Raw genomic sequence first — 26,398 nt, forward strand, 5'->3', positions numbered from 1 at the left:
TAGGTGAGCCCCCAGTGCTGGATCTTGGTGCCCAGCACTGACTGTAAAAACTACTTACAACTGTACTTACCAGTAACCCAAATTTCTTCCATAGGGAATCACTGACTGTTTTTCTGTGAAATTTCTTCTAAGTGTCAATTTCTGCAATCTTTAAATATTCTTTAAAAATCGTATAATATCTGAAAACGTAATTACTTACATGTTTTGGATAAAGGTCCCAGTACTGAGTCTAGGCACCCAGTACTGGATTACAAAAGTAACGAGAACATACTATACCTGCAACTCATCACAGTAATTAAGTCGACTTTTATCACTTGATTCCAAGTACTGACCCAGGACTGAATCTAGGATCCAGTCCTGGAATTCCAAAAGTAATCCTAAAAGTAATCTGCGACAAATAACATGAAACTTCCATTGAACTCAATGCATTATTGTGTTTAAAATAGTGTTGCCTATTGCAACCACTTGTAACTGTTTACAAAAGTCAATTGCATATTGCAAAAGTATTTATATAAAGCATCTCATTCTGAGAAAGTATATTTTAATTCCAATTGTTGGTTCTAAAATAAAACAAGCATATATTGTTTATATATAAACCATTGGCCTATAGTTCAGTTATTGAGTGTGTGAGACCATATGCTGACTGAGTGTGTACAACAAATGCTTTAAACTGTCCTCTGATACTGCCTTACTGCTCGACCAAGCTACCACTTTAGAGAGTAAGGTTATATCTAACTTTAGCCTCTGCCAAACCTCTGGGGACTGTGGACTCTGTACACCCTGCACCTATTTGGGAACAGTATATACAGAGCCACTTTCTCACACTATGCAAAAATAAAATACTTACTACGTACTTACTTACCCATGTAAAATATAGTTGCTTGCAACTTTATACATGAAAGCGCAATATAAACCATGTAAGCAGTGCAATGGAGAGTGAAATATTCCTCGCATTGTTTAGCTGGAGGGGAGCGGTGTCACCTGATCACCACACTCAACAATGGTACTGACAGCACACTGCTTCTGCCCTGGGCAGTGACCGCTCTCCGCCCTCACTGTCAGGCCTGTGTGTGTTTGTGCATTCGAGGGGCTCTGAAGCACTGCACTGAGCATACATATATACGAAAGACCAGGTAAAACATAGTGGGCCAATGTGATTGCTGCATAGATTTGTGCAACATGTACTCACAAACACTGAACCCCTTTTAGCCCCAGAAGTCCAATTCGGTCTTTCTCCCTGAGCAACAGGGGCAGACTTTTAAGGCATGGGCAAAGTGGGTCCTGCCCAGGGCCTCACCCTTTCAGGAGGGCCTCTAATAGTAGGCTCTATTCACCACACGGTCCTGCCCTGATGACCTTGAATGATTCTTAAACACAGATTGTTTGAAATACCATTTTCCTTTCATTCATTTTTAATATGGGTGATGTGTGGGAGTTTCTTTTAACAAACATTTGGCAGATAAATGTTGTGTTTACGTTTTTCAACACCATAAAACCTAAAGTTGTTAAAACCAGATATAAAGCCTAGAGGGTATGGTGGTGAACCAATAAAATTAGCTGGATATATTTGGGGTTCTATAGAATTTAAGGACAGGGTCATCTCTGGAAAAATGTATGTTTCAATCAAAGGGGACTCGTTGATAAGCTGGATACATCAATGTGATCTTTTTGTTTTTCTGGATCCTAATGCTAAACCTATGGTCTGTTTAAGAGATAGACCCTCTGTCAATTCAGTTGAAATTGATTGTAACGACTTACTGGACCAGTTTTCTGATGTCTTTAAGAATGATCTTGGGTGCTTAAAGAATTATGTTCAGGCGATTAGGTTGAAAGAGCATGCCATTCCCAAAGCTGCCAAAGTTAGAAATGTTCCCATGGCTGCTAGGGATAACATGAAAGTCGAATTAGACAAGCTTGTTGCCAATGGGATAATTGAAGAAGTTGAAGTTTCTCTATGGGTCTCCCCAGTCGTGATGGGTCGTAAGGCCAATGGGGAGGCTTGTCTTTGTGTAGATTTGAGGGAATTAAATAAAGCAGTGGTTGTTGACCACTATCCCTTACCCAATATTAGTGAGATGTTGAGCATGCTAAATGGTGCCAAATATTTTTCCTCCCTTGATTTCAGTTCAGCCTACCACCAAATTAAACTTACTGAAAAGTCCCAAGAATTGACGACTTTCACCACACCCTTTGGTCCCTTTAAATTTCTAAGGATGCCATTTGGTCTTATTTCGGCAGCTTCAGTTTTTCAGCGAGCCATGGAAAGAATATTAAAGGGTGTGGTGGGGGTGAAAATCTATCAGGATGACATCTTGGTGTCTGGTTCAACTGAATTAGAACACAACACAAGGCTTTGTGAGGTCTCAGATACCTTATTGAAGTCTGGTTTGACTCTAAAAAGGGCTAAGTGCAAGGTTGGAGTTCAAGAGATTGAGTACTTTGTTGCATCTGGTCACAAGCAAAGGAATCCAACCGAAAAAACTGTTGGTTGATACAATAGAGAATTTGCCTTCTCCGAAGAATATAGAGGAATTGGTTAAGTTCTTGGGAATGGCCGAATTGTACAACAAATGTATTGAATATGCTACTTACCAGTATGCATCTGTTCTTGGCATGTAGGGCTGCTGACATTCATATCTGTGCATAGATCGCCGCCTAGTGTTGGGTCCGGATGTTTGCACGTTGTTGTCCTGGAAGAGTCTTCGAAGTATCCTTGGATAGGTGACTCCTCCCCTGGACTACAGTGCGCATGGGCATCCTCTCCATCCTCAGATTGTTTTTCGCCATTGTGGCAGTGATGGAGTAGATACAGAAAGTGATGACCATGCTATACAGTAATTCTGAGAGCTGCAGCTGCTACAGGCGCCGGGGAGGAGGGAGGGCGATATGAATGTCAGCAGCCCTACATGCCAAGAACAGATGCATACTGGTAAGTAGCATATTCAGTTCGAGGCATGTGGGCTGCTGAATTCATATCTGTGCATAGAATACATAGCAGTGCCCTCTATTAGCGGTGGCTACCAGTGCCAGCTGCAGCGGTCTGAAAAAGTGTTTTGAGAACAGCCTGTCCTACAGCTGCCTGCTGTTTTGACTGCACGTCTACACAATAGTGTTTTGTAAATATGTGTGTAGTGGACCATGTGGCTGCTCTGCATATATCATGCAGGGGAATATTTCCTAGAAAAGCCATGGAAGCCCCCAACTTGCGTGTTGAGTGGGCTCGTGGTGGAATAGTTAATGTGCGTTTTGCCTTTTGATAACAGATTTGAATACACTTAACTATCCATCTGGCTATCCCTGCTTTGGAGATGGCGTTACCTTTGTGGTGTGGGGCAAAGGCAACGAACAGTTGTTTTGTCTTCCTGAAGGGTTTAGTCCTGTCGATGTAGTACATGAGGGCCCTCCGTACATCTAGTGTATGTAGTGCCCTTTCTGCGACAGTTTGTGGGTTTTGGAAGAAAACGGGCAGTTCAATAGTTTGATTCATGTGGAACTGCGATATTACTTTGGGCATGAATTTGGGGTTGGTACGTAGTACGACCCTGTTGGCGTGAACCTGTATAAATGGCTCTTGAACGGTTAGTGCCTGGAGTTCACTAACTCTTCTTAAGGAAGTGATCGCTACCAGGAAGGCTACTTTCCAGGTAAGGAATTGAATCTCGCATGAGTGTAGAGGTTCAAAGGGTGGACCCATCAGGCGTGTGAGGACCAAGTTGAGGTTCCACATTGGAGCCGGTGGGTGGCTTGGTGGAATGACTCGTTTGAGTCCCTCCAAGAATGCTTTGATGGCAGGCACTCTGAATAGTGAGAGGTGCTGCCTGGTTTGCAGATAGGCTGATATTGCGGTCAAATGGACACGTATAGAGGTGTACGCCAGATTGCATCGGTATAGGTGTAAGAGGTAACAGATGATGTTTTGGATGGATGCGTCCAGCGGGTTAATGTCATTATTACCGCAATAAATGACGAACCTTTTCCATTTGGCTGCATAGCAAGCCCTTGTAGTGGGTCTCCTCGCCTCCTTGATGATGTCCATACAGTCAGGTGGCAGGTTGAGATAGCCAAACTCTAGGACTTCAGGAGCCAGATCGCCAGGTTCAGCTGTTGCGGATCTGGGTGCTGAATCTCTCCATGGTTCTGCGTCAAATGCGCGGGTTTGATCCGCAGCCTTTGATGCGGCACCACGGAAAGTTCGAGGAAGGTGGTGTACCACGGCTGGCGTGCCCACGTGGGAGCAACTAGGACGAGTGTCAGGGAGTGTTGTCTGAGTTTGCGGGCCACCAGCGGTATTAACGGCGCTGGGGGAAAAGCGTACGCAAATCTGCCGGACCAGTTCATCCATATCGCATTGCCCTGCGACTGCGGATGTGGGAACCTGGCGGCGAAGCTTTGGCATTTTGCGTTTTCGCTTGTCGCGAATAGGTCTATCTCCGGATGACCCCACTGCTGGAAGTACGGTTGGAGTACTGATGGGTGTAACTCCCACTCGTGCATCTGGTGGCTGTGTCTGCTGAGCAGATCCGCCATCTGGTTGTCCTTGCCAGGGAGGTGTTCCGCCATGAGGAACATGTTCCTCTGAATGGCCCACTTCCACATGCTCTGAGCCAGATGAGACAACTGTGGAGAGTGTGTTCCTCCCTGCTTCTGTATGTAGTACATTGCGGTCATGTTGTCCGTCCGGATCAACACGACCTTGTTGCATAGATGTACTTTGAATGCCTTCATGGCCAGGAAGATTGCCATCAGTTCCAGAAGGTTGATGAGCATCTTCTTTTGTTGTGTCGTCCATAGTCCCTGCACTGTGTAGTGGAGTACATGAGCTCCCCATCCCTGGAGAGACTCGTCCGCTGTCAGTACTATCTGTGGGACAGGCTCTTGGAATGGTCGGCCCTTGCAAAGGTTTTGTGGATTCCACCAATGCAGAGAGTTGTATGCCCGACCGCTCACCAACACTAGGTCTTTCAACTGTCCTTGAGCCTGATTCCACTGACGTGCTAGGCACTCCTGAAGCGGGCGCATATGTAATCTCGCGTGCGGGACTATGAAGATGCAGGAGGCCATCATGCCTATTAACTGCATAAACACTCGCGCTGGAAGTGAGTGATTGGGTTTGAACTTGGAGATCAGCAGTTGTATGCTGTTGATCCTCACTAAATTTGGCTGAGCTGTGGCCGCCAGAGTGTCTATAGTCGCACCTAGGTACTGTTGTACGTGTGCGGGCTGGAGATGGGACTTTGGGTAATTTAGTGAGAATCCCAGACTGTGAAGAAGGTGAATGGTGCGGGACATGTGGCTTGCACATTGCTGGACTGACTTCGCTTGAACGAGCCAGTCGTCTAGGTAGGGGTAGACGTGTATATGCTGCCTCCGTAGATGTGCTGCCACCGTAGCTAGGCACTTCGTGAAAACCCTGGGCGCTGTTGTCACGCCGAAGGGAAGGACTTTGAATTGATAGTGCTGCCCCTGAACAGTGAACCTGAGGTATTTTTTGTGTGAGGGGTGGATGGGTATGTGGAAATACGCATCCTTGAGGTCCAGTGTGGCTAGGAAGTCTCCCTGCTTGAGAAGCGGAAGGACTTGCTGTAGAGTGAGCATGTGAAAGTGCTCTGAAAGAATGTACTGGTTCAGGGGTCTCAGGTCTAATATAGGTCTGAGTGACCCGTCCTTTTTTGGAATTAGGAAGTAGAGGGAGTACACCCCATACCCTGCTCGTGGATGGGTACGACCTCTATAGCGCCTTTTAGAAGCATACTTAGCACCTCTTTCTGTAAGAGCGTTAAGTGCTCTGAGGACATAGGACGGTTTCTTGGTGGTATTGTGGGTGGAGTGGAGGTTAACTCCAGACAGTAACCGTATTTTACAATATCTTTGACCCTCCTGTCCGTGGTGATGGAGTTCCACGTGGACAGGAACCTTTGTAGCCTTCCCCCGACAGGTGTTATGTGGTCGGGAGGAAGGGAGAGGGCGTCACTGCTTGTTCTTGGGGGAGGACCTGGTGTTGCCGTAGCCGCGTCCTCTGCCCTTTGTACTGGAGCCACGATATCCACCCCGGGTGTTTTTATCGTAGGTGGTCTGTGTATTGCCTTTGTTATATGTTTGTTGTGACCCCTGTCCTCTACCTGCTCCCTTGTTTCCGGGGCGACGAAAGGAGCCGCTCCGAAAGGACTGAGTTTGGAGAGCGCCCATGGACTTTGCAGTGTCCGTGTCCTTTTTTATCTTCTCAAGGGTGGTGTCAACCTCTGGCCCGAATAAATAGTCGGGGTTGACAGGCTGGTTGAGTATATTGTTTTGTACCTCAGGCTTGAATCCTGAGATTCGTAACCAGGCATGTCGTCGCAGCATGACGCTTGTGTTTATGGCCCTGGCAGCCGTGTCTGCAGCATCTAGTGCACACTTGATGGAAGCATTCGTGAGTAGCTGTCCTTCTCTGATGAGAATTTCTGCGCCTTCCTTGAACTGGTCAGGGAGATGTTGGAATAGTTGCTCCAGTGTGTCATAGTGCGCTCTATCATAGCGAGCAAGGAGCGCTTGAGTGTTGGCTATGCGCCATATGTTGGCAGCTTGGGCGGCAACTCGCTTGCCAGAGGTCTCTAACACCTTGGACTCTTTGTCCGGGGGAGGAGCGTCACCTGTCGTTTGCGAGTGTGCCCTCTTGCGAGCATTCGCTACGACAATGGAGTCTAGTGGTAATTGGCCTCTGATGTAAGTAGGGTCCCCAGGTGCTGATCGGTATTTCTTATCAATCCTGGGGTTTATCACTCGTGCCCTGGTGGGTTCCTTGAAAATGTCCTTGGCTGGTTTGAGGACTCCTTTCAACATGGGCAGAGTCTTTACATGCCGTTCTGAGGATGCGAAAGTGTCCATAAGAAAGTCATCTTCGACGGTGTCAGAGTGAAGCTGCACCCCATGGTTATTGGCAGCACATTCAATAAGAGCGTTGAAGGCTGCAGTATCCTCTGTGGGAGATGTTTTTGCCCCATAGAGTTGTGGGTCCTGTGCATCGAGAGGTGCACCTGGGTCTACAGGGTCGCCCCAAGTGTGATCAGGGTCCTGCTGGTCATCAGGGTCTGTGTCTCCATGGTAGGGGACTTGGTCATCCATGTAGTCCTCCAACGCATCCGTGTTGGAACGTGTGGGGGAGAATAGTTGTGGATCCTGGTAGGATGAGTGGAAAGGTTCATAAAGGAGAGGTTCTGATTCTACAGGCAGCTTCCTTTTTAGTGGGATCCTGAAAGGGTCCAACGGTGGTTCCGAAGTTATCCTTCGCTCGTGGAGAATCATCCTGCCAGTGTTGGCGTCGATGACACGTGACGGAGACGTCTCAGCAGGTGTAATCGTAGTCTGGGTGACCCGTGTCCTGAGTTGGAACATTTTCGGGATTGTTGACGGAGGCAAGCCAAAGGTAATGTTGGCTGGCACCGAAGAGGCTGCTGGAGCTTCGATCGGACCGGAACCTGGAGGGCAGCCTTGGTTTTGCTGCTTTGTGTCGCACCAGGTCGTACTTGGAGCGCCTTTGAGGCTTTGGCACCGACCAGGTTCGTAGAGGCGGCCGTGGACTTTTTCGGCGCCGGTGGTTCATCGAGTCGAGGTGCGGAGATGACCGTCGACGTCTTCGATGCGTGAGGCTTTGGTGTCGTCGAGGGAGCGATGCGAGACGCAGCAGGCGGTGCAGCCATCGGTGTCAGTGGCGTCGGTCCCGGGAGCCGAGCAGGTTTGTCGGCGCCGAAGGCCTTTTTCCGTTTGTCGACTCCGACGTCGCCCGCTTCAAGTTCGGCACCGAAGTCTCTCTTGGTGCGGTCGGTGCCGACGCGTCGCGCTGGCTTCGAAGGCGTGGAAGGCCTCGATCCGACCAGCGCCACTTTCGGTTTCGGTTTCGTTGGAACCGGAGCAGCTTTCGGTTTCGGTTTTATGGAAGGGAAACCAGCTGGTTTAAGCGGTAATGGCTGCCGCTGAATGTCCGAGGCCGGGCCCGAGGGCGGGGCCGAAGAACTGCGGGATGGGTCTCGGGTAAGGCCCGAAGGCGATCCCTCGACCGGAGCCATAGGCCGTGGAACTGGGCCTTTTTCGGTCTGAACAGGTAGGCCTTGTTCATCATTGGAGCTACTCTCTTCGGCCCCTAAGGCCTCCTCGTCGTCTCCTACCTCGGTGTCGTCTTCACCTCTGTGGAAGAGTGATTCGTCGACTTCGTCCGATCCGGATTCGTGTTCGGAAACGGGACTGGAGGGTAAGACTTCCAATTCTTCGACGTCTTCGGCCTCGTTGAAGATGTCTGCTGGGGCCGGTGCCGCGTGCTGCGCCTCGAGTCTCGCCGCTCGTCGATTCCGTAGAGTCTTTTTTGAACGGAACCGGGCACAGGCCATGCATGTCGATTCGTCGTGGTCCGGCGAAAGGCATTTGTTGCACACCGGATGGACGTCGATGTGTGGGTACTTCGCATTGCATACCGGACACCTCTTGAACGGCGTCCTCGATTCCATCGTCGAAGTAGTCGATGAACAGGTAAATGCGAAAAAAGTCGGTGCTGAAAGTTAGTAAACTAACAAGGTTGTATCGAAAACCGATCGATAAACAGTACCGACGCGAACTAAAGGCCTTTTGGCCTCGACAAAATATTTTCCTAACTTGAGCTAAGATAGCACATCCGAACCCAATGGCGGAAAAAAACAATCTGAGGATGGAGAGGATGCCAATGCGCACTGTAGTCCAGGGGAGGAGTCACCTATCCAAGGATACTTCGAAGACTCTTCCAGGACAACAACGTGCAAACATCCGGACCCAACACTAGGCGGCGATCTATGCACAGATATGAATTCAGCAGCCCACATGCCTCGAACTCCCAAATTTGCTGAGAGGTCGTTATCTTTAAGATCTTTGTTAAAGAAAAACACAGAATTTGTCTGGTCCAATCTATGTGAAAAAGAATTCTTGGATATCAAATCCAGCTTGAAGAATGTGTCTGACCTTGGGAGTTTCGATGTTAGTGGTGATGTGATTGTGATGACTGATGCTAGTTCTAGAGGTTTAGGTGATGTATTGTTGCAAAGATCAGGAGGTGTGTATAGAACAATTGCTTAGAGGTTTGCGTGGTACTGAAATTAGTTATTCAGTTATCGAAAAAGAAGCCCTAGCTGTTTTCTGGGCGGTAAGAAAACTGAAAACATTTCTTTGGGGGTGCAGATTTGAAATAAAAACGGATCACAAACCTCTTAAGGAGGTCTTTTCAAAGAAGGGCCTGGATCAGATCTCAGGTCGCATACGTAGGTGGGTTATTGCTTTGCAAGATTTTGATTTTCAGATAAACTACGTCCCTGGTGCTAGTAATTTACAGGCAGATTGTCTTTCAAGGTTGGTTAATGAATCTGTATGTGACAGACTGCTTGGAGGAAAGCTTTGCTGGTGAAGAGTTTGAAGAGGATTTTAAGGTGTGTTTTGTTACTGAAGGGATAATACAGGAGACAGAGTGGAACGCTTCTTTGGAGAAGGACACTTGTTTGCAGAAGGACATGATAAATGATTTTGGAGGGTTGGATGGTAAAAAATAAGTGTGAGGCTGTTTTAATGAGTTTTTGGGAAGTTCGGAATTAACTCTCTATCGTTGATGGCTTACTCATGAGAGGGAGTAAACTTGTTCCTCCTGAAGATTTGAGATTAGTTTTGGTAAAAAAGGCTCATTCGTCATATGGGGATTTCTAAAATCAAATAGAGGGTCAGGGAAAGTTTCTGGTGGCTTTCGATGGATTTAATGATTGAAAGAGAGGTTAGAGAGTGTTTGGATTGTGCTAAGAGTGACAAGGTGTTAAAGTATAGAACGCAACCCATGGTTGTTAGAGAGAGAATGGCTGGTCCGTGGGTTGACATTTCAAAGGATATTCTTGGTCCTGTGAGAGTCAGTTCAGAGGACAGATATGTGATTGTTTGTTTGGACATGTTTTTGCGGTGGACTGAAATAAAAGTCGTGAATTCAATTTATTTATTTATTTATTTATTTTTGAGATTTATACAGCGCGTACAATTGCCCGTAGGCGTCTCGGCGCTAGAAACTTTGAAGGTATTCCCGAGGTTAAGCCGGTAACTATTCTTGATCAAACAGCCAGGTCTTTATCTTTCTACGGAAATGCTGGCAGGGAGTTCCATAACCTGGGAGCTGCCACAAGGAAGCGTCTATCGCCCCAGTTAACTGTTTTTGTTCGTGATATTTGAAGGATTTTAAGGTTGTTAGATCGGAGCGATCTTATGGAGGACTGGTATCTGAGATGGGATTTCAGGAAATGTGGACCACAGTTGTGCAATGCTTTAAAGAGTATGCACAGCGCTTTAAACTTGATCCTGTTTCGAATCTTGAGCCAATGCAAGTCCCTTATAGTCTCAGAGATTGGTGAGAACTTAGGGATTCCAGACAGGAGGCGGGCTGCAGCATTCTGGATGGTCTGCATTTTGTTGGTCACTCTTGCTTGGGCGTTGATGAATAAGCCGTTACAATAGTCAAGAGATGACAGCACGAGGGCGCTTACCAGCGTCTTACCTGCTGAGGTTGGTAATGATTTTCTTGATCAACCTAAGTTTGTGATGGGCTGTTGCTGCTATTTTATTTGAGTGGGCCATAAAATTTAATTTATCGTCAAAAATCACCCCCAGATTTCTGACGGTGATGGCTGGTGTAGGTGGTGTTCCGTGCGTGGGGGGCCACCAGGTGTTTGACCATCCTGGGCAGAGATGTCCAAATATGACGACCTCTGTTTTTTCGGCATTTAACTTTAGACAGTTAGAGGCCATCCACTCACCGATCGCACGCATGCCCTCTTGAAAGTTATCAGCTACCTTGTCTTCATTCCCGTTAATGGCCAACACAAGCTGGGTGTCATCCGCGTACGAAGTAAGGCTCATCCCATAGGCCTTGATGACAGAGGCCAGGTCCAACACGTAGATATTGAATAACTACTATCGGACTAAGGGATGAGCCTTGGGGAACCCCACACGGTAGTGACAGCTTGTGCGATTGGAAGGGCCCCAGTGTGACCACCTGTGATCTACCGGCCAAGAAGGAGGAGAGCAGATTTCTAGCCATGTGGCGGATGCCCAGGTTTTCGGCACGGTCGACCAGGATCTTGTGGTCGACCGTGTCGAAGGCTGCCGACAGATCGAGCAGTACGAGTATTGCTGTACCTCCCTGGTCCCGGATCACTCTTATGTCCTCTGTAGCTTTTATTAAGGCAGTTTCGGTTCCGTGGAACTTGCGGAAACCAAATTGGGTGTTGTCCAGTAGTTGATGTTTTTCTATGAACTCTGAGAGTTGTGAGTTCATAGCCTTTTCCACTACCTTTGCTAAAAAGGGGAGACTGGCTATGGCGCGGTAGTTTTTTGGTTGGTCCTTGTCCAAATTAACTTTCTTAAGTAGGGGTTTGACCAAGGTATTTTTAAGGGAGTCTGGGTATATCCCAGTTCTGAACATTGTGTTGCAGATTGATACAATGTCAGGGGAGAGATAGTCCATGATCGGACGAATGACTTTTAGAGGACAAGGATCTAATGCTGAGCCTGATTTGATTGTGGCCGTTGTTTCCTTGATTTGTGTTTCTCCAAGGTCTAAGAACTGAGAAAGTTCGATATTGTTGGTCCCGTTGTTAGATATGGGGGGGCTGATTACTGTTTTTGTGGAGAATGCTTGATATATATCATTTACCTTTGTGAAAAAGAAATCAGCCAGAGAATCACAAAAGACTTGGGATTGTGGAGGATTCAGGTCCGGTGCGTTTCCCGGTAAGACCTTAGTTATCTCAAAAAGTTTTTTACTTGAGTTTTTAGCAGAATTGATTTGTTCAGTGAAATAGGATTTTTTTGTCTCGACAATAAGAGCTTTGTATTGTCCGAGTGCTTCCTTATAGCTGGTCTTGCTTTCAGCGCTGTAGGATCTACGCCAGTGTCTCTCCCTGTTTCTACAGAATTGCCTCTTAATACGGAGCTCCTCTGTAAAGCATGGGGCTGATGGCGTTGCTCTGTTTCTAGAGAGTTTTTTAGTTGGGGCTAAGGAGTGGGTGGCGGTACCTATCCACTCCTGAAATTGTCGTGTGGCCAAGTTTGGATCAAATGTTGAGTCAGGACGAGTTTTTTCAAGTAGGCTCGTTAGCTCAGCGTGATCGATGTCCTTGCAAACTTTGATGGTTTGTGGTTTCGGTACAGAGTGGGGTCTGAGTCTATTTAATGTGACTGATATTTTTATAAAAATGGCGAAGTGGTCGGTCCATGGCATTGGTAAGGTATCTATTATATTAACGCCTTGCATATTAGTAAAAATGCCGTCTAACGTGTGACCGGCTATATGGGTGGGGGTGGTTACCAGTTGCCGAAGACTCATGGTGTGCATGTCTGATATCAAGGACTGGGTATCTTTGTCAGATGCATTCTCAAGATGGAAGTTCAAGTCGCCCAATAATGTAAATGAGTCTTCCAGCGCTGGAGCTTCTAGTATTGCACCCAGATTTGCTAGAAAGTTGGTGCGAGAGCCTGGTGGTCGATATAGTAGGATGCCTTTAAAATGAAACGATGGGGTGAGTTTAAGATCGAAAAGAAGGGCTTCGCAGGAGGTGGAGTGAATGTGAGATATTCTGACCGTTATGTGGTCGCGGGCGATGATGGCTAGTCCTCCTCCGCGCTGCCCCACTCTATCTAGGCGATAGGCGTTATAGGCTGGGGGGGTCGCAACTGCCATGTCAGGATCGGATGCTCCATCCGTCCATGTCTCCGTGAGAAAGAGACAATCAAGGTTGTTGTTGATAATAAGATCGTGTATTTCTTGCCGGTGCTTGACAAGAGATCGTGCATTGATTAGTGCAGCGGTGATGTCGGAAGACATGATTGCAGTGACAGCATACGTTTTGATTTTTTCATTCATTATCTGTAGCTTCACGTTACAGTGGGGACATGTAAATTTTGTGGTATCTGACCATAGGTGTGGATTATATTGAGCGCAGTCGGTGTTAGGCGTGCGCAGTGCCATCAATGTAGATTTGGGGTAGATGTGGGGAGCCTGTCGCGGGGATTGATCAGAGGTTCTGGCCCCTGGCCCGGTCTCGGCACGGACGAGCACAGACGAGCTTGCCTTATGCGCGCCTTCGGCGCGCATTCGTCGCGCCCGCTGCGCTCCCGAAACATGCACATATTTGTAGGGAGGGAGCAATGTGAGAGACGTGGCCTCAAGGTGGGCGTGTCCCAGTCAGGGAGAGGGGAATGAAGTTGGCGGGAAAACGGCGATTTTGCCCTTACCAGTGCTCGTTTTTCAGCAGGAAAGGGTGCCTGTACACTGCAGTGATGTGACAGGGAAGGTGAGTGATTTTAAAAGCAAAGTGAAATTCTACACTTTTAAAACAAAGTTATGCTCAGTTTTCCTTGCTACTCCCGGCTGTGCCTCAGGAGGGTTCAAAAATTGAGTCTGGTGATGTGATAACGTTTTTCGAGGAATTGTTTGAGAGAGAAGGTTTTCCGTCCAGTCTTCTTACAGACAATGGGGTGCATTTTACCTCTAGGCAAGTAAAAGAGTTTCTTAAGGAGAGAGTTGTAAAGCATAAGAAGGATTCACTCTATCATCCAGAGTCTAATGGTTTTGTTGAACGCTTTATTAAGGTTTTAAAGGAAAGTCTGCAGTTGTCTTTAGTTTGTGAGTCTAACTGGGTGGAAGGATTGAGGAAGAAAGTGAGAGAGTACAAGTTGACTCCTCATTCTAGTAGAGGGGTCTCACCTTTCTGTTTGTTTAAGGGGAGGTTACCTTGTTGCGAGGTCAGTCCTGGTTGGCTCATTGAGAAAAGGTTAAAAATTGATAAGGAAATTTGTGTTCCTAAAGGTTGGGAAGCCAAAGAGGAAGAGAAAAATTTGAAGTCCAAGACAGTGTATGACATGAGAAAGGCTGTTAAAGAAACTAAGGTTGAAATGACAGATTGGGTGAGAATCAAATCTCCAAGAAAGGGTGTAAAGTGTTCAAAATTTAGCATGCCCTGTCAGGTTAAGAAATTATTTAAAAATGCTGTCAAAACTGATGACAATAGGATTTGGAATTTGAACAGAATTTCTAAATGTTCTTATGAGCCGGAAACTGTTCCTTTGTTTTCCAATGTTAGACCAGCTTCTGGTCCAGCTCCATTGAAGACTAAGAAAGGTCGGTCTGATAGAGTGCTGGTCAGACCTAAACGTGAAAAATGTAAACCTATGCGCTTTAAAGATTATGTTTAATATTTGTTTTTTCTTGTTGTTTTTTTTTGTGTGTTTTTTAAAAAATGTTTTATAATTCTTATACGTTTCTGTTTTTTTGAGTTGTTTGTTTATTATAAGTAAGGAGGTGATGTGGTATCCTAGGTTATAGAACCATCTCTTCCTGTGGTTCTGTAACCTAGGAGATTGGGGCGGTTGAGGCAGACTGAACTGAAGACGGTGATCTCAGCAGCTGCTTTGTGGAGTGCTCCTGTGGATGAGGCCTACTTATATGGAAACCTGAAATAAACACTTCTTGTTTTCTCTACCATCGCCTGCATCTTCATTATTACAAAGTTCCTATTAGATCGAAACACGACCTCACACGAGAGAAATGGCAGCGGGTGGAGAGATTATTTCCAATAATATTAGTGAGCTGCTGCTAAATTACACTATCGAAAACACACATCACTATCCCTGATTATGAATGGAAACACCTTTAGAATTTGGACCAGTGTGGCTGTGGAGTGTCAGTGATCTGGCCAAAGAGAGCATGAAAATGCTGAAATTGGATCATCAATTCAAAGCTTTTCTGAGCCGGGGCCCCCAAAATACATTTGGCCCAGGACCCCAAATCTTTAAGATGTCCCTGCTCTGGGGTTAAAATAAGGCGGTGCACTTGGTGTACTGAAAGCAGCAGGTGTGATGACGCTCCTGCTGCTTCGGTTCTTCTGTTTACATCAGAGTCCACCGATGCTGGGTAAACCACTTTAAGAATTGCGCAAGTGCCGGCAAAGGTTGAGAGGTGGGGGCTGCGAGGAAAGTAACGCCCTCGTGAAGAATCCGCACCAGAGCATCCTTCCGCCTTCGTGTTTCCAGGATAAAGTCTCCAGCTGGACCAGGGCACGCGGTGCAGCCTGCAGCCTCCATCTACCAAGGACAAGGTGTCACCACTTGAGGAAGTTAGCCCTGGCTTGCTGGCACAGTATCCAGCCTTCATCCTGGGTGCCCAAGGAGCTCTAGCGTATCTATGACAAATTAGGCTGTCATCATACAAGAGCTGATCTGTACTCAGTAGGCATTTCATGTAGTACGTAGCTCCAAGAAGCTGTCGGGGCTAGATACCGGCGCTGGCAAACAAGGGGTGGGGAGCAGAGCGGCGAGGGGGTTTGATTAAGACAATATTTTAGAGAGAAAGGGGTACCGATGTGTGCGGAGGGGACAGGGAATATGCGAGGCAGTAATAAGAGAGCGCAAGGCACGGTTTTCACTAAACACAATCACATTGCACCGAACTACACGGAATATCACTGAGTGATAAGGGGTTTTGCCCAAAATTAGACGGATTGTCGGTCAGCTGCTGAAGCAGGCACCAGAACGTTATTTCCAGGTACCCGGGTCATCTTGTCCCAGATTGAAAAGCTGGCATCCTGGAAGGTGAGAGGGGCATCAGGCTGGTGGCACACACAGCCAGTTAGCGTCCCTTCCCACGCCCCTCTCTGCAGACGGTCTGCACTAGGGCACTGCCCAGGGTCCAAGTGACATCAGCAGAGCTGCAGTTACTGCTGAGAATTTTACCAACAGCAGCTGTGAGTGATCCCAGCACCAGCCGAGATGTTAAATCAAGGAGATATATGGGCAATCTGCACCGGGTGTGGGGGGGTTTGGGGGGGTGGATTGTTTAGGGTGCAGTGGTCACTGGTGAGTGAAGGAGCACAAGGGTCCTTGAAGCATCACCACATGCTTCCCTGCCCTCATCTGTGAAAAGCAGTACATTACTACACAGCCTGCTGATGCAGACACTGGGTTTCAGCACAAAATCAGACACACATAATCTAAGGTCACTGTTTTACAAGCGGAGAGAGAGACGGACTGCAAGCTTAAACAAGCATTGGTATAGCCAATAGTTCTCACCTTTGGTTCCTTATAAAATTGTATAGCCAATGTCAATGCCAATGTCTTTAAGCTATGTTGTAGAGAAATGTGCCTGCTGTGCAGCATGTTGAAAAGTTAGTTATAATAAAAAGGTGTTAGGAGTTTTTGTTACCTTATATGTAACCAAGAAAATATGTACAATGAACGACCCTATTAAAAAAAGAATTAAAACAAAAATGTCTTCTAGTTTTTTTGTCCTTGCAATGCTGGTAAGTTCTTCTTGCTTGTTCAAATGCTTGTTTGTCATAGTTTTTTTAATTATGGGGGTGGGGGGGCATAAACAACATGAGGGTGGATATCGGGAAATAGTACCTGAATTACAACACAAGCAGCGGACGGACACTAGATTAGAATCAACAGATGGCCGATTCCAAAGGTAGACAGAGAGTGATACTGAGTTGGTGCAGAGGTGGTGGTGTGCTGGTGCGTAGGTGGTGCCGAGTGATGCGGAGGTGGTGCTGGGTGATGCAGTGGTGCTCAGGTGGTGCGGAGCTTGTGGTGGTGCTGTGCTGGTGCTGCTCAGGTGATGCTGAGTAATGCCGAGGTGATGCAGAGTCATGCTGAGGTAGTGGTGGTGGTGCCGAGTGATGCTGAGTTGGTGCTGTGCTGAGGGGATACTTCTGAATTGGTGTTGCGCTAGTGCTGAATTGCTGAGGTGGGGCTGCGCTGGTGCTCAGGTGATGCCGAGTGATGCTGAGTTGGTGCTGTGCTGAGCTGATGCTGCACTAATGCTGAAGTGGTGCTGCGCTAGTGCTGAATTGCTGACGTGGGGCTGCACTTGTGCTCAGGTGGTGCTGAGTGATGCCGAGTTGGTGCTGTGCTGATGCTGCGCTGATGCTGAAGTGGTGCTGCGTTGATGGTGAATTGCTGAGGTGGGGGTGCGCTGATGCTGAGGTGCACTGATGTAGAGGTGGTCCTGTGTAATTACGTTTATATAAAAATTGCATTTGTACTTTTGTCAAATAAAACAATTGTTTATAATATTAATAGCAAAATCAAAGATGAAAAAAATTGAGCACATCAGTTCTAAATATTGTAGGTTTTGAATGACTTTTAATGATAATTTTTTACTACTTTTTAAATTATTATTTTGTATCACTGATGATCGGTGGGTAAGGGCTGGGTACCCCTGTCCTAGGACTGAAAACCTAGACCAAAGACCATCCAGGTAAATGCCTGCCTATTTCGTAACAGAAAGTATAAAGCACAGCATGGAACCTGCAAAGTAAATTATCAACCTCAACTAATTATAATTGTATAATGTAAGGCTCTCAAACTACCACCTCCATCACAATGTTATCCACTGCACTCCAAGACAAGATATAAGCATCTCTCTGGTCACTCAGTCAAGCCACCAAGGATCACAACAAATACAACACTCTTCACCAATCGTGCACACCCCAATGGTGTAGGTCTGCACATGTGAAAATGGGCCCCATATCGATATATGAAAAGCTATATAAATGCTACACAATATAACACGAATGTGTCCAGTTTCCAGTGGCAATTGCGACAAAGACCATAAACACACAACCTTCCTTCTCGCTGACCTTTAGTCCCCAATAAATTATGTTGCAGAAGAGGGGATTGTCTTAAGGGCCCGGCCTGCAATCTTCCAACTCTCAGTTTAATGTATACAAGATATTTGCATAATTCAGTTAAGCGCAATTTCCACACTTAGGAGTGTTACGCTTGATGTTTTGTGTATGTGTTGAACACATTGTCCAAAACTCCCCCCAAAAAAATCTGATTAAAGGCAGCATGAACAGAAGTAGTGATAAAAGAAACGGGGAATAGAAGGGAAAAAGAATGAGCAAAACCGGTCAGGGGACAAAGAAGAGATTGGAGGGGGTGTCAAGGGGTGATACAGTTAACAACGTAGAGGAGAAATACGAGGTATGCATGAAATGAGAAACGGAGGAGAAAAGGGATAGGTAATAGACGTAAGCAGCGAAATTTGAAAAGTGTCCACACAGCTGGGGAGTTGGGGGTGGAGGAGAAGGGTGAAGCAGTGAGGCTTGGCAAAGAGGGATAGGGGCTGGGAGAGAAATCCAATCGTGCCACAAACATTTTAAGACCCTGTGTCTCTCGCATACTATCACAGAGCGTGTGCACAGACAGTTTAGCAACACTGACGCCTATGCCCAGCAAGAGAGCGGCTGTGGTATAACCCCCAGAGCTGCCGACTTCGGACCTGGGGAATAGGGTTTAAGTCTTGGCATCAGTAAAACTGAGTTTAAAAAGAAAAGAAAAAAACAAGCTCCACCGGTGTGCGCTGCCAAAGCTACTCCCATGCCTACTTTCTGCCGCCCAGGAAGCTGCAACCTTGTAAATAAAAAAGGTTTTATAAAATATAGTAGGGCCATGTTGAAGCTCTCTTTGTGGCATGGGAACAATTCAGCGAATAAAAGAGTGCACCGAAAAAATAAAATATGAATTAAGGTGTAAGGGGGCATGTAGCAGGGGCAGTCGAAAAACACACCTATAGGCAGGTCAAAAAGCAACATTTTACGAATACAAAGAAAGACATTCAGAAAGGCACACAAAGGGAAAAACTGAAAGTGGTGGGTGTGGTCTAAACACCCTGCGCAGATACAGCTTGCCTCGCAGAGCAGAGCAGAGCATGCACGCTGCTAGGCTCGACCTAAAAAATAACAAGACACGTGACGAAATAACAAGATTTACAGGACTGTTTATCAGTGGTTCGGAGCGATTGGAAACCAAACCTGCTCGTTAAAGTGCTGTTTAACAAAGGCAAGTGCTGTGAAGGCAAAACCTAAAAAAGAAGTTCGACAAAAGCAGATGAAAAGGAGTTCTTGGACCATTGGCCACTGATAAGAAAAACACAAGAGGACCAACAGGAAATAGTATGCTACACCCAATAGAAAAGTAGAAAAAGTAAGTGGCAAGCACACGAACAAATGAAAAGTAAGGGTGGGATGTAAGTCCCTTTTAAGATATTATATTAAATACAATAGATTTCACAAGCACAGCGCAAGCAATGTCAAAGCGAAACCTATAAACATTAAACAGCCCCAATGGCCTGGCGCCATGGTTCAGAAACACAAAATGATCATAGATGTGCTCCTTTACAACTGTGCATTACGTCTCGATCACAAGTGGCCCAGTGGGTGGTGTCCTACAGACAGCATGCCATAGCATCTTTTAGGAAGCTCACTCCCTTGTAGTGCCTCCATGAATGTCTACAATGAGCAGGGCCTTGTTCTGTGCCCGCCTGGTTAAGTTTGCTCTTCTCCTCAGAAGCTGAATTCGTTCCGAGGCAAAACACAGCAGCATGGAAGCACCAGCACAGGCTGGGCACAGGGCAGCGCCAGCTCAGGCAAGGCACAAAGCAAAACCAGCTCAGGCCGGGCACAGGGCAGCCCCAGCCCAGGAAGGGCACAGGGTATCACCAGACCAAAATGGGCATAGGGCAACACCAGCACAGGAAGGCACCAGCCCAGGATAGGCCAGGCCCAGGGCAGCACCAGCCCAGGACCAGCACAGCGCAGCACCAGCCCAGGATGCGCACAAGGCAGCACCAAGCCTGGACGCACACAGGGCAGCACCAGCCCAGGACAGAAACAGGGCAGCATCAGCCCAGGACGCGCACATGGCAGCACCAGCCCAGGACACGCACAGGGCAGCACCAGCCCAGGACGCGTACAGGGCAACACCAGCCCAGGACAGGCACAGGGCAGCACCAGCCCAGGACAGGCACAGGGCAGCACCAGCCCAGGACAGGCCAGGCCAGGCCCAGGGCAGCACCAGCCCAGGACCGGCACAGCGCAGCACCAACCCTGGACGCGCACAGGGCAGCACCAGCCCAGGACACGCACAGGGTAGCACCAGCCCAGGACAGGCACAGGGCAGCACCAGCCCAGGACAGGCCAGGCCAGGCCCAGGGCAGCACCAGCCCAGGACCGGCACAGCGCAGCACCAGCCCTGGACGCGCACAGGGCAGCACCAGCTCAGGACACGCACAGGGTAGCACCAGCCCAGGACAGGCACAGGGCAGCACCAGCCCAGGACAGGCACAGGGCAGCACCAGGACTGCTGTCCAGGTCAAACGTCTTAGCTAGATTGAAGAGCTCATTCGGTGCCTAAAGCTAAATCAAGGAAAGTCCTTTGCATGCATAGCTCTTATGCAGTTGTGTGGTGCACAGGTGGAAGCCAAGATCGACTCAAAGCTGTGCTACCGTCGGAATTCCTCACTCACATCAGTCAAGTGCAGGGGATGTCCTCTCAGGAATAGAAGGGAAAGGGAACACCTGGTCAAATGGAGGATACTACAAGTTACGGTATCTCGTACAAATAATATGATTGTACTTCCAATCACAAAACTTAAAAAAAACAATAAACAAATAAATTATATTGGCACACTCTCCCTTGAAAAACATACAGTGCCAAGTAACATTCAGGTAGTGGAGTAGGGCATTGATCCCACTACCTGCTAATCCAGTAAAGGAAGACAAGGCTACCCCTGTTGGTCTCTGCTACTTACAAACAGCTTTCAGCATGAAGATGGTGCCCTAATGACATCAGTACAGTTGGTGCAATGAGCCCAACACAGCTGAGATCCCCTAAGCAGGTGTAAGCCATCTCGAGTCGGATCTGGAAACAGGTCTGGTCAGGAAGGGGAAAACTGTTTTTGTCTTTCTTCTCTCTTCATGCATAAATCCAGGCTAGATGTAGAGTGAATGCAGAATCTGGGTAAGGCTGAAGCTTAATTTATTAGTTGTTGAGATTTTAAATAGCCCGGACATGGCCCGGAGGCATCAGATCGCTTTACAAGAGAACAATTGGAACAGCAGTACATTAGGGATACACATTAGTATCATGAATAATAGGGAAAAATGCATGAGTGCAGATCAGAAACAAACAGTGCAGGAGTACAATTGAGATACAACATTGGACAACATGGAAGCAGATATTCATGAGAGTGTGGGAGCAAAATAAATTAAAGATAAGTGCATTTTAAAGACAAGAGCTTTGAGATCTTTTTTGAAGGTAACATGGTATGTTGTCGTACGGAAGTCAGGAGTTCACTCTTGTTTGAAGTTAGGGGGAGAGGTGGTCGAGAAGAAGAGACTCAGTATTTCTTGAACCCCGTTTTGTGCCCGAAATGTTCATTTTTTCACGATTTGTTATGTATGCAGGCGAAGAGCAGTGTAGTGCTTTGTGGGTGGTGCGGGCAGTTTTAAATGGTGCTCTCGCCTCAACACCAATCCATTGGAGGGTCAGCAGGATGGAAGTGATGAGGTCAAATTTCTTGTGACTGGTAACAAAACGGGCTGCAATATGAAGAACTGTGGACTATCGGGATGCCTGAAAGGACCGGGATCCCGTAGTCAAGTCTTGAAAGTACCAGCTATACAACTGATTTTATGTACGATTCTGATATGAGCTGCCCAATCCCCAATAGCAGCCTTAGTTGGAACCGAGTGTTCTTGACGATTGCTGCGCTGTGACTCTGGAGGTTGAGTTGGCTGCGAGGGTGAAGCCAATTGATTTAGCATTGTGAACAATGGAGGTCTGGCACTCCAAGGCTGAGAGGAATTCCATCCAATCTTGTACAGACTGGCTTTCTTTGGAGAGATCACAAGAATGATGTGTTTCGCAGGGTTTTGTTTGAGGTGGTGATCTTACATCCATGAATGAATACTTATCAATGTGTTGGACAGGAATGTGATATCGTCCAGAGATACAACCTTCAGATTCAATTTACCATCAACCGGTAGCTTTGGGCATCATCGGCATACAGGTGGAAGTGGATTCCAGATTTCCACCGGGCCACAAAGAGAGGCTCAACACAGAGAGATATGTCAATCATCTGTCTTTGTGTATGACCACGAGCTGGATGCAGATAAATAAAATCTGGACACAGCTGAAGCTTATATCAGTCTTCTGTCTTCATGAATGCTTCTGGGCATGAAGCAAAGTAAATGCAGAACCTGTACAAGGATGAGGTATATGAGACAGAGGCCAAGGGCTACTCCATGGGCACAGAAACTGGAAAGGCCTTCACATTGTTCACACTACAGAATTACTCCATGCACACCAAATGCTCATGGTGGAGTAGGGATCACGGTTTAGGCAGACTGCTCAGTTTTAATGAGAGGGCCAGCCGACCGCACTCCAGTGGTACAGGGAAAACAATGATGAGTGAGATATCTCAAATTGGCAGACACTCCATAATCTGAGGAATGGACTATGGACGAGGCACACTTTGAGTAATAGAATTTGAGGAGTATCAACCAGTCAGGTTTCACTTTCAGGTCACTGTTATGAAAAACCGCAAAGTATTCCACATTGCTAAAATTGGAGGCAGACTATCACATTCGAGTATCCATGACTGACTTTTATTGAAGAATTATGGAAAGTGATGCTTAAGAAGTTTCTCGAAATTTTGGAGTCTGCCTCCAGGAGGTAACATCCTTTGCCAACATACCAAAAGGTAGCATTCAGCTCCTTTTCCCTTCACCAGGTTCATTGTGGCAAATTACTGTTAAGCACTTGCTGGCCTTCAAACCAAAATGTAATATACATTTCTCAACATAAACAACGTGCCCTCATTTATGGATTGTTCAACTGCAAATATATCCAAAAATATTGTTACCTGAAAAGACAATATATTGGGCCGCAACCAGGTGATCCTTTTAGTCAGCTTGTCTTTAGAAACCAGAAATTCATGTATCACCTTGAAAAAAGAAACAAGGAAAACGCACTCAAAAAGGTTCTGTTCAAATTCAACTAAATGAAAAATAATCATGTGCCTTTTTTAGTTACCTCTCGGAACGGAAAGCCTGCACATGCCCGAGCTTTACTGAAAAGCAAACAGAACAATATTGACGTGCAAAAGAATTTAACAGAATTTTCAATGAACATTTAATTGCTATATGTATACATTACATGTTTGCACCAAAAGTTTCATGGTTCCTTATGAAATTGGAATTTCATCATCATGACAGCCCCAAACATAGTTTAACCACTGCCAGGGTTACTAGGATTAAATGGCATGAAAGACCAAACGATGTCACAAGGTTATCTAAATTATGCAGCAAAAAAAGGCAAATTATGTGGTATTCTCTTTGGCAGTGATATTTGCATCCATTTGAACTCAAAGTAACATTTTGAATGAGATCTGCAAATTACGAGGCAAACTACTCCTAACTGTGCAGCAAATGCTGCAGTCACAATATCGGATAAAGCAACTAAACTCCCCCACCCCCAAACATTGTTCATTTTTTTTATCCACAAGTTATGTAACCAACTACTTCCAAGCCTGACCAATAAATTGCAATCAAAACAATCTTTACAACCTTTTTTTAATGATTTATTAGTTCAACGTTGCTTGATCAAAAGTTGAACTAATAGATCATGAAAATGTTGTAATGATTGTTTTGATTAGCACGGGCTTAGAAGAGTTGTTGTTGGTTACATATTTAGAGTGGGTACTCTTATCCACTGAAATCCCCACAACCTGTTGGTCTGAGAGTGTCAGACCTATCAGCCTTAGAGTGATCTTACAAACGTTTTACCTGCTTATCTCCCCTTTTTTGCTGAGTCCTTGTATAGGACTCTGAGCACTTTACCACTGCTGGCCAGTGCTAATGTGCATGTGCTCCTCCCATAAACACAACAACATTGGTGTATACGCAACTGGCATATTTAGTTTACTTGTAAGTCCCTTGAAAAGTGGTATCCAATACACCCAGGGCCTGAGAATGTAATACTACTAGCAGGCCTGTAGCACTCAATGTGCCACCCACACAAGTAGGCCTTTAAACAAGTCTCAGGTCTACCACTGCAGGGCCTGTAAGTGCAGTTTTACTGCCACTTCGACCTGGCATTTAAACCCCTTTTCCCGGCCTAAAACTCCCATTTACTACACATACGTCACTACTAAGGTAGGCCCTTGGTAGCCCATAGGGCAGGGTGCTGAGTAAGTAAAAGGTAAGACATACTTTTAAGTTTTGCATGCTCTGGTAGGGAAAAACACAAATTTGTTTTTCACTACTGTGAGGCATACTCCTTGCACAGGTAAACATTGAGAATGCCTTAATATAATTTCAAGCTGTAATTTCTGATTAGAAAGGAGCAGCTGTGTCATGTTTTATATCTTTGGAATGGTAATGATAAAACCTCTTTACTGGTAAAGTTTGATATAAAATTACTATTTTAGAAATGCCACTTTTAGAAAGTATTTTGGCAGGGTACGCCCAGATGTGGGTACCTTGCTCACTTTGCCACTGGATTCAAGCTAGCCTGGCGGATGAGGGGTGTCACCCTGAAACCGGTCCCAGGAAGACCTGGCTTGGCAGTTTGGACTGGACTATTCCCATGAGGAATAGGGTCAAGACTGATTTGCCTATGGCTGGGTCTTAACTGGGGAGGCAAAGTGAGCTAAAGAACGATGATGGATTCAACCCAGATCTGTGACTGGGGGTGAGTGTCTGAAAAGTTTCAGCGCTCCGTCCATCATCTCCTTGTGTTTTCTTTGTTCACCCTAAGTTGTCAGGGTATGCCCAGACGTGAGTCTCTTGCTCACTTTGCAACTGGATTCTAGCTAGCCTGGCTTTTGAGGGGTGTTACCCCGAACCTGGTCCCAGGATGCTTGTTTCCGGTCCAGTGAAGACCTGGCTTGGCAGTTCGGGCTGGACCATTCGCATGAGGAATAGGGTCAAGACTGATTTGCATATGGCTGGGTCTGAACTGGGGTGGCAATGTGAGCTAAAGAACGATAATGGATTCAAACCCGTCTAGCCGAGGTGATGGCTACCAGAAAAGCAGTCTTTAGAGTTAGAAGACGAAGAGGGCAATTGTGAAGAGGCTCGAAGGGAGCGCACATCAGGAATGTCAAAACCAGATTCAAGTCCCACTGAGGCATTACAAAAGGGACAGGAGGGAACGTGTGTGTAATGCCTTTGAGAAAGCGTGTAACCACAGGGGACTTGAAAAGAGAAGGCTGATCAGGAAGCCGCAAGAAGGCGGAGATGGCAGCAAGATAACCTTTCAGGGTGCCCAGGGCAGAGCCCTGCCGGGCCAGAGAAAGAAGGAAGAGGAGAACCTCAGAAAGAGGGGCGGAAAGGGGATCCACAGCCTTTGCTGTGCACCATGCCACAAATTTGTTCCACCGGCAGGCGTATACCGACTTTGTGGAGGGACGCCTGGCTGCCAGAATGATATCACAGACTTCAGGAGGCAAGTCAAATGGCATCAACTGCCGCCGCTCGATCTCCACGCATGGAGGTGGAGGCTGGACAGGTTCGGGTGGAGGACCGTCCCCTGCTGCTGCGACAGAAGATCCTCCCGAAGGGGCAGACGTATCGGGGGATCGGTCAACAGACTGAGTAGCTCGGGATACCAGTATCTTCGTGCCCAATCCGGAGCCACCAAGATGACTTGGGCCCGGTCGTGCCTGATCTTCTTCAGCACTCTGGGCAGAAGTGGTATAGGCGGAAAGGCGTACAACAGACCGCAACTCCACTCGTGACGAAAAGCGTCGCCGAGCGAGTGCCGCCTTGGAAATTCCAACGCGCAGAACTGCTGACATTGCGCGTTCTCTTCGGTGGCGAATAGATCTAACCAAGGCTCTCCCCACTGCTGAAAGAGGCCTTGCGCCACTTCGGAGTTCAGACGCCATTCGTGATCCATCATGCACCGGCGGCTGAGTTCGTCTGCTCTGGCGTTCAGAGAGCCCGCCAGATGTTGAACCACCAGGGTGACGCCCTGGTGTTCCAGCCATGTCCAGAGGCGCAGAGCCTCCTGACAAAGGGTCCACGACCCCACCCCGCCCTGTTTGTTGCAGTACCACATGGCGGTGGTGTTGTCCGTGAACACCTGCACGACACTTCCCCTGACAGAGGGAAGGAAGGCTTTCAGTGCAAGCCGGATCGCTCTCAACTCCAACAGGTTGATGTGGAGACGAGACTCCGCCGGAGACCAGAGGCCTCTGATCTCCGCCTCTCCCATATGGCCACCCCATCCCAGGAGGGACGCATCCGTCACTACGACATGCTCTGGTTGGGGAAGGGAGAGGCTCTTGCCCTTGACCCACTCGCGGTCCGTGAGCCACCACTGCAACTGTTGTGCAGTGCCCTCCGAGATCAAGACATGGTCGGACAGGTTGCCGTGATGCTGGGCCCACTGAAACTTCAGGTCCCACTGCAGAGCCCGCATGCGCCGCCTGGCGTGATGCACTAGTAGGATGCAGGAGGCCATCAGCCCCAGAAGCCGCAACACTAGCCTGACCGAAACCCGGGATAGAGGCCGAAAGATGGGA

The 26,398-nt window shown here is 47.1% G+C and overlaps 1 protein-coding gene across 1 annotated transcript in view; it reads right to left on the reverse strand.

The window, feature by feature from the left end:
- Window positions 1-26,398, reverse strand: part of GEN1 (GEN1 structure-specific endonuclease) — a 191,430-nt gene that overhangs the window by 61,192 nt on the left and 103,840 nt on the right. The window contains exons 9-10 of the mRNA XM_085610642.1: window positions 22,903-22,939; window positions 22,733-22,813 (exon numbers count right to left, since the gene is read on the reverse strand). Coding sequence (XP_085466768.1) covers window positions 22,733-22,813; window positions 22,903-22,939 — 118 coding nt within the window. The remainder of the gene's footprint in view (window positions 1-22,732; window positions 22,814-22,902; window positions 22,940-26,398) is intronic.

This window comes from Triturus cristatus, chromosome 6 (assembly GCF_964204655.1).
Source record: "Triturus cristatus chromosome 6, aTriCri1.1, whole genome shotgun sequence".
Taxonomy (NCBI): Eukaryota; Metazoa; Chordata; class Amphibia; order Caudata; family Salamandridae; genus Triturus; species Triturus cristatus.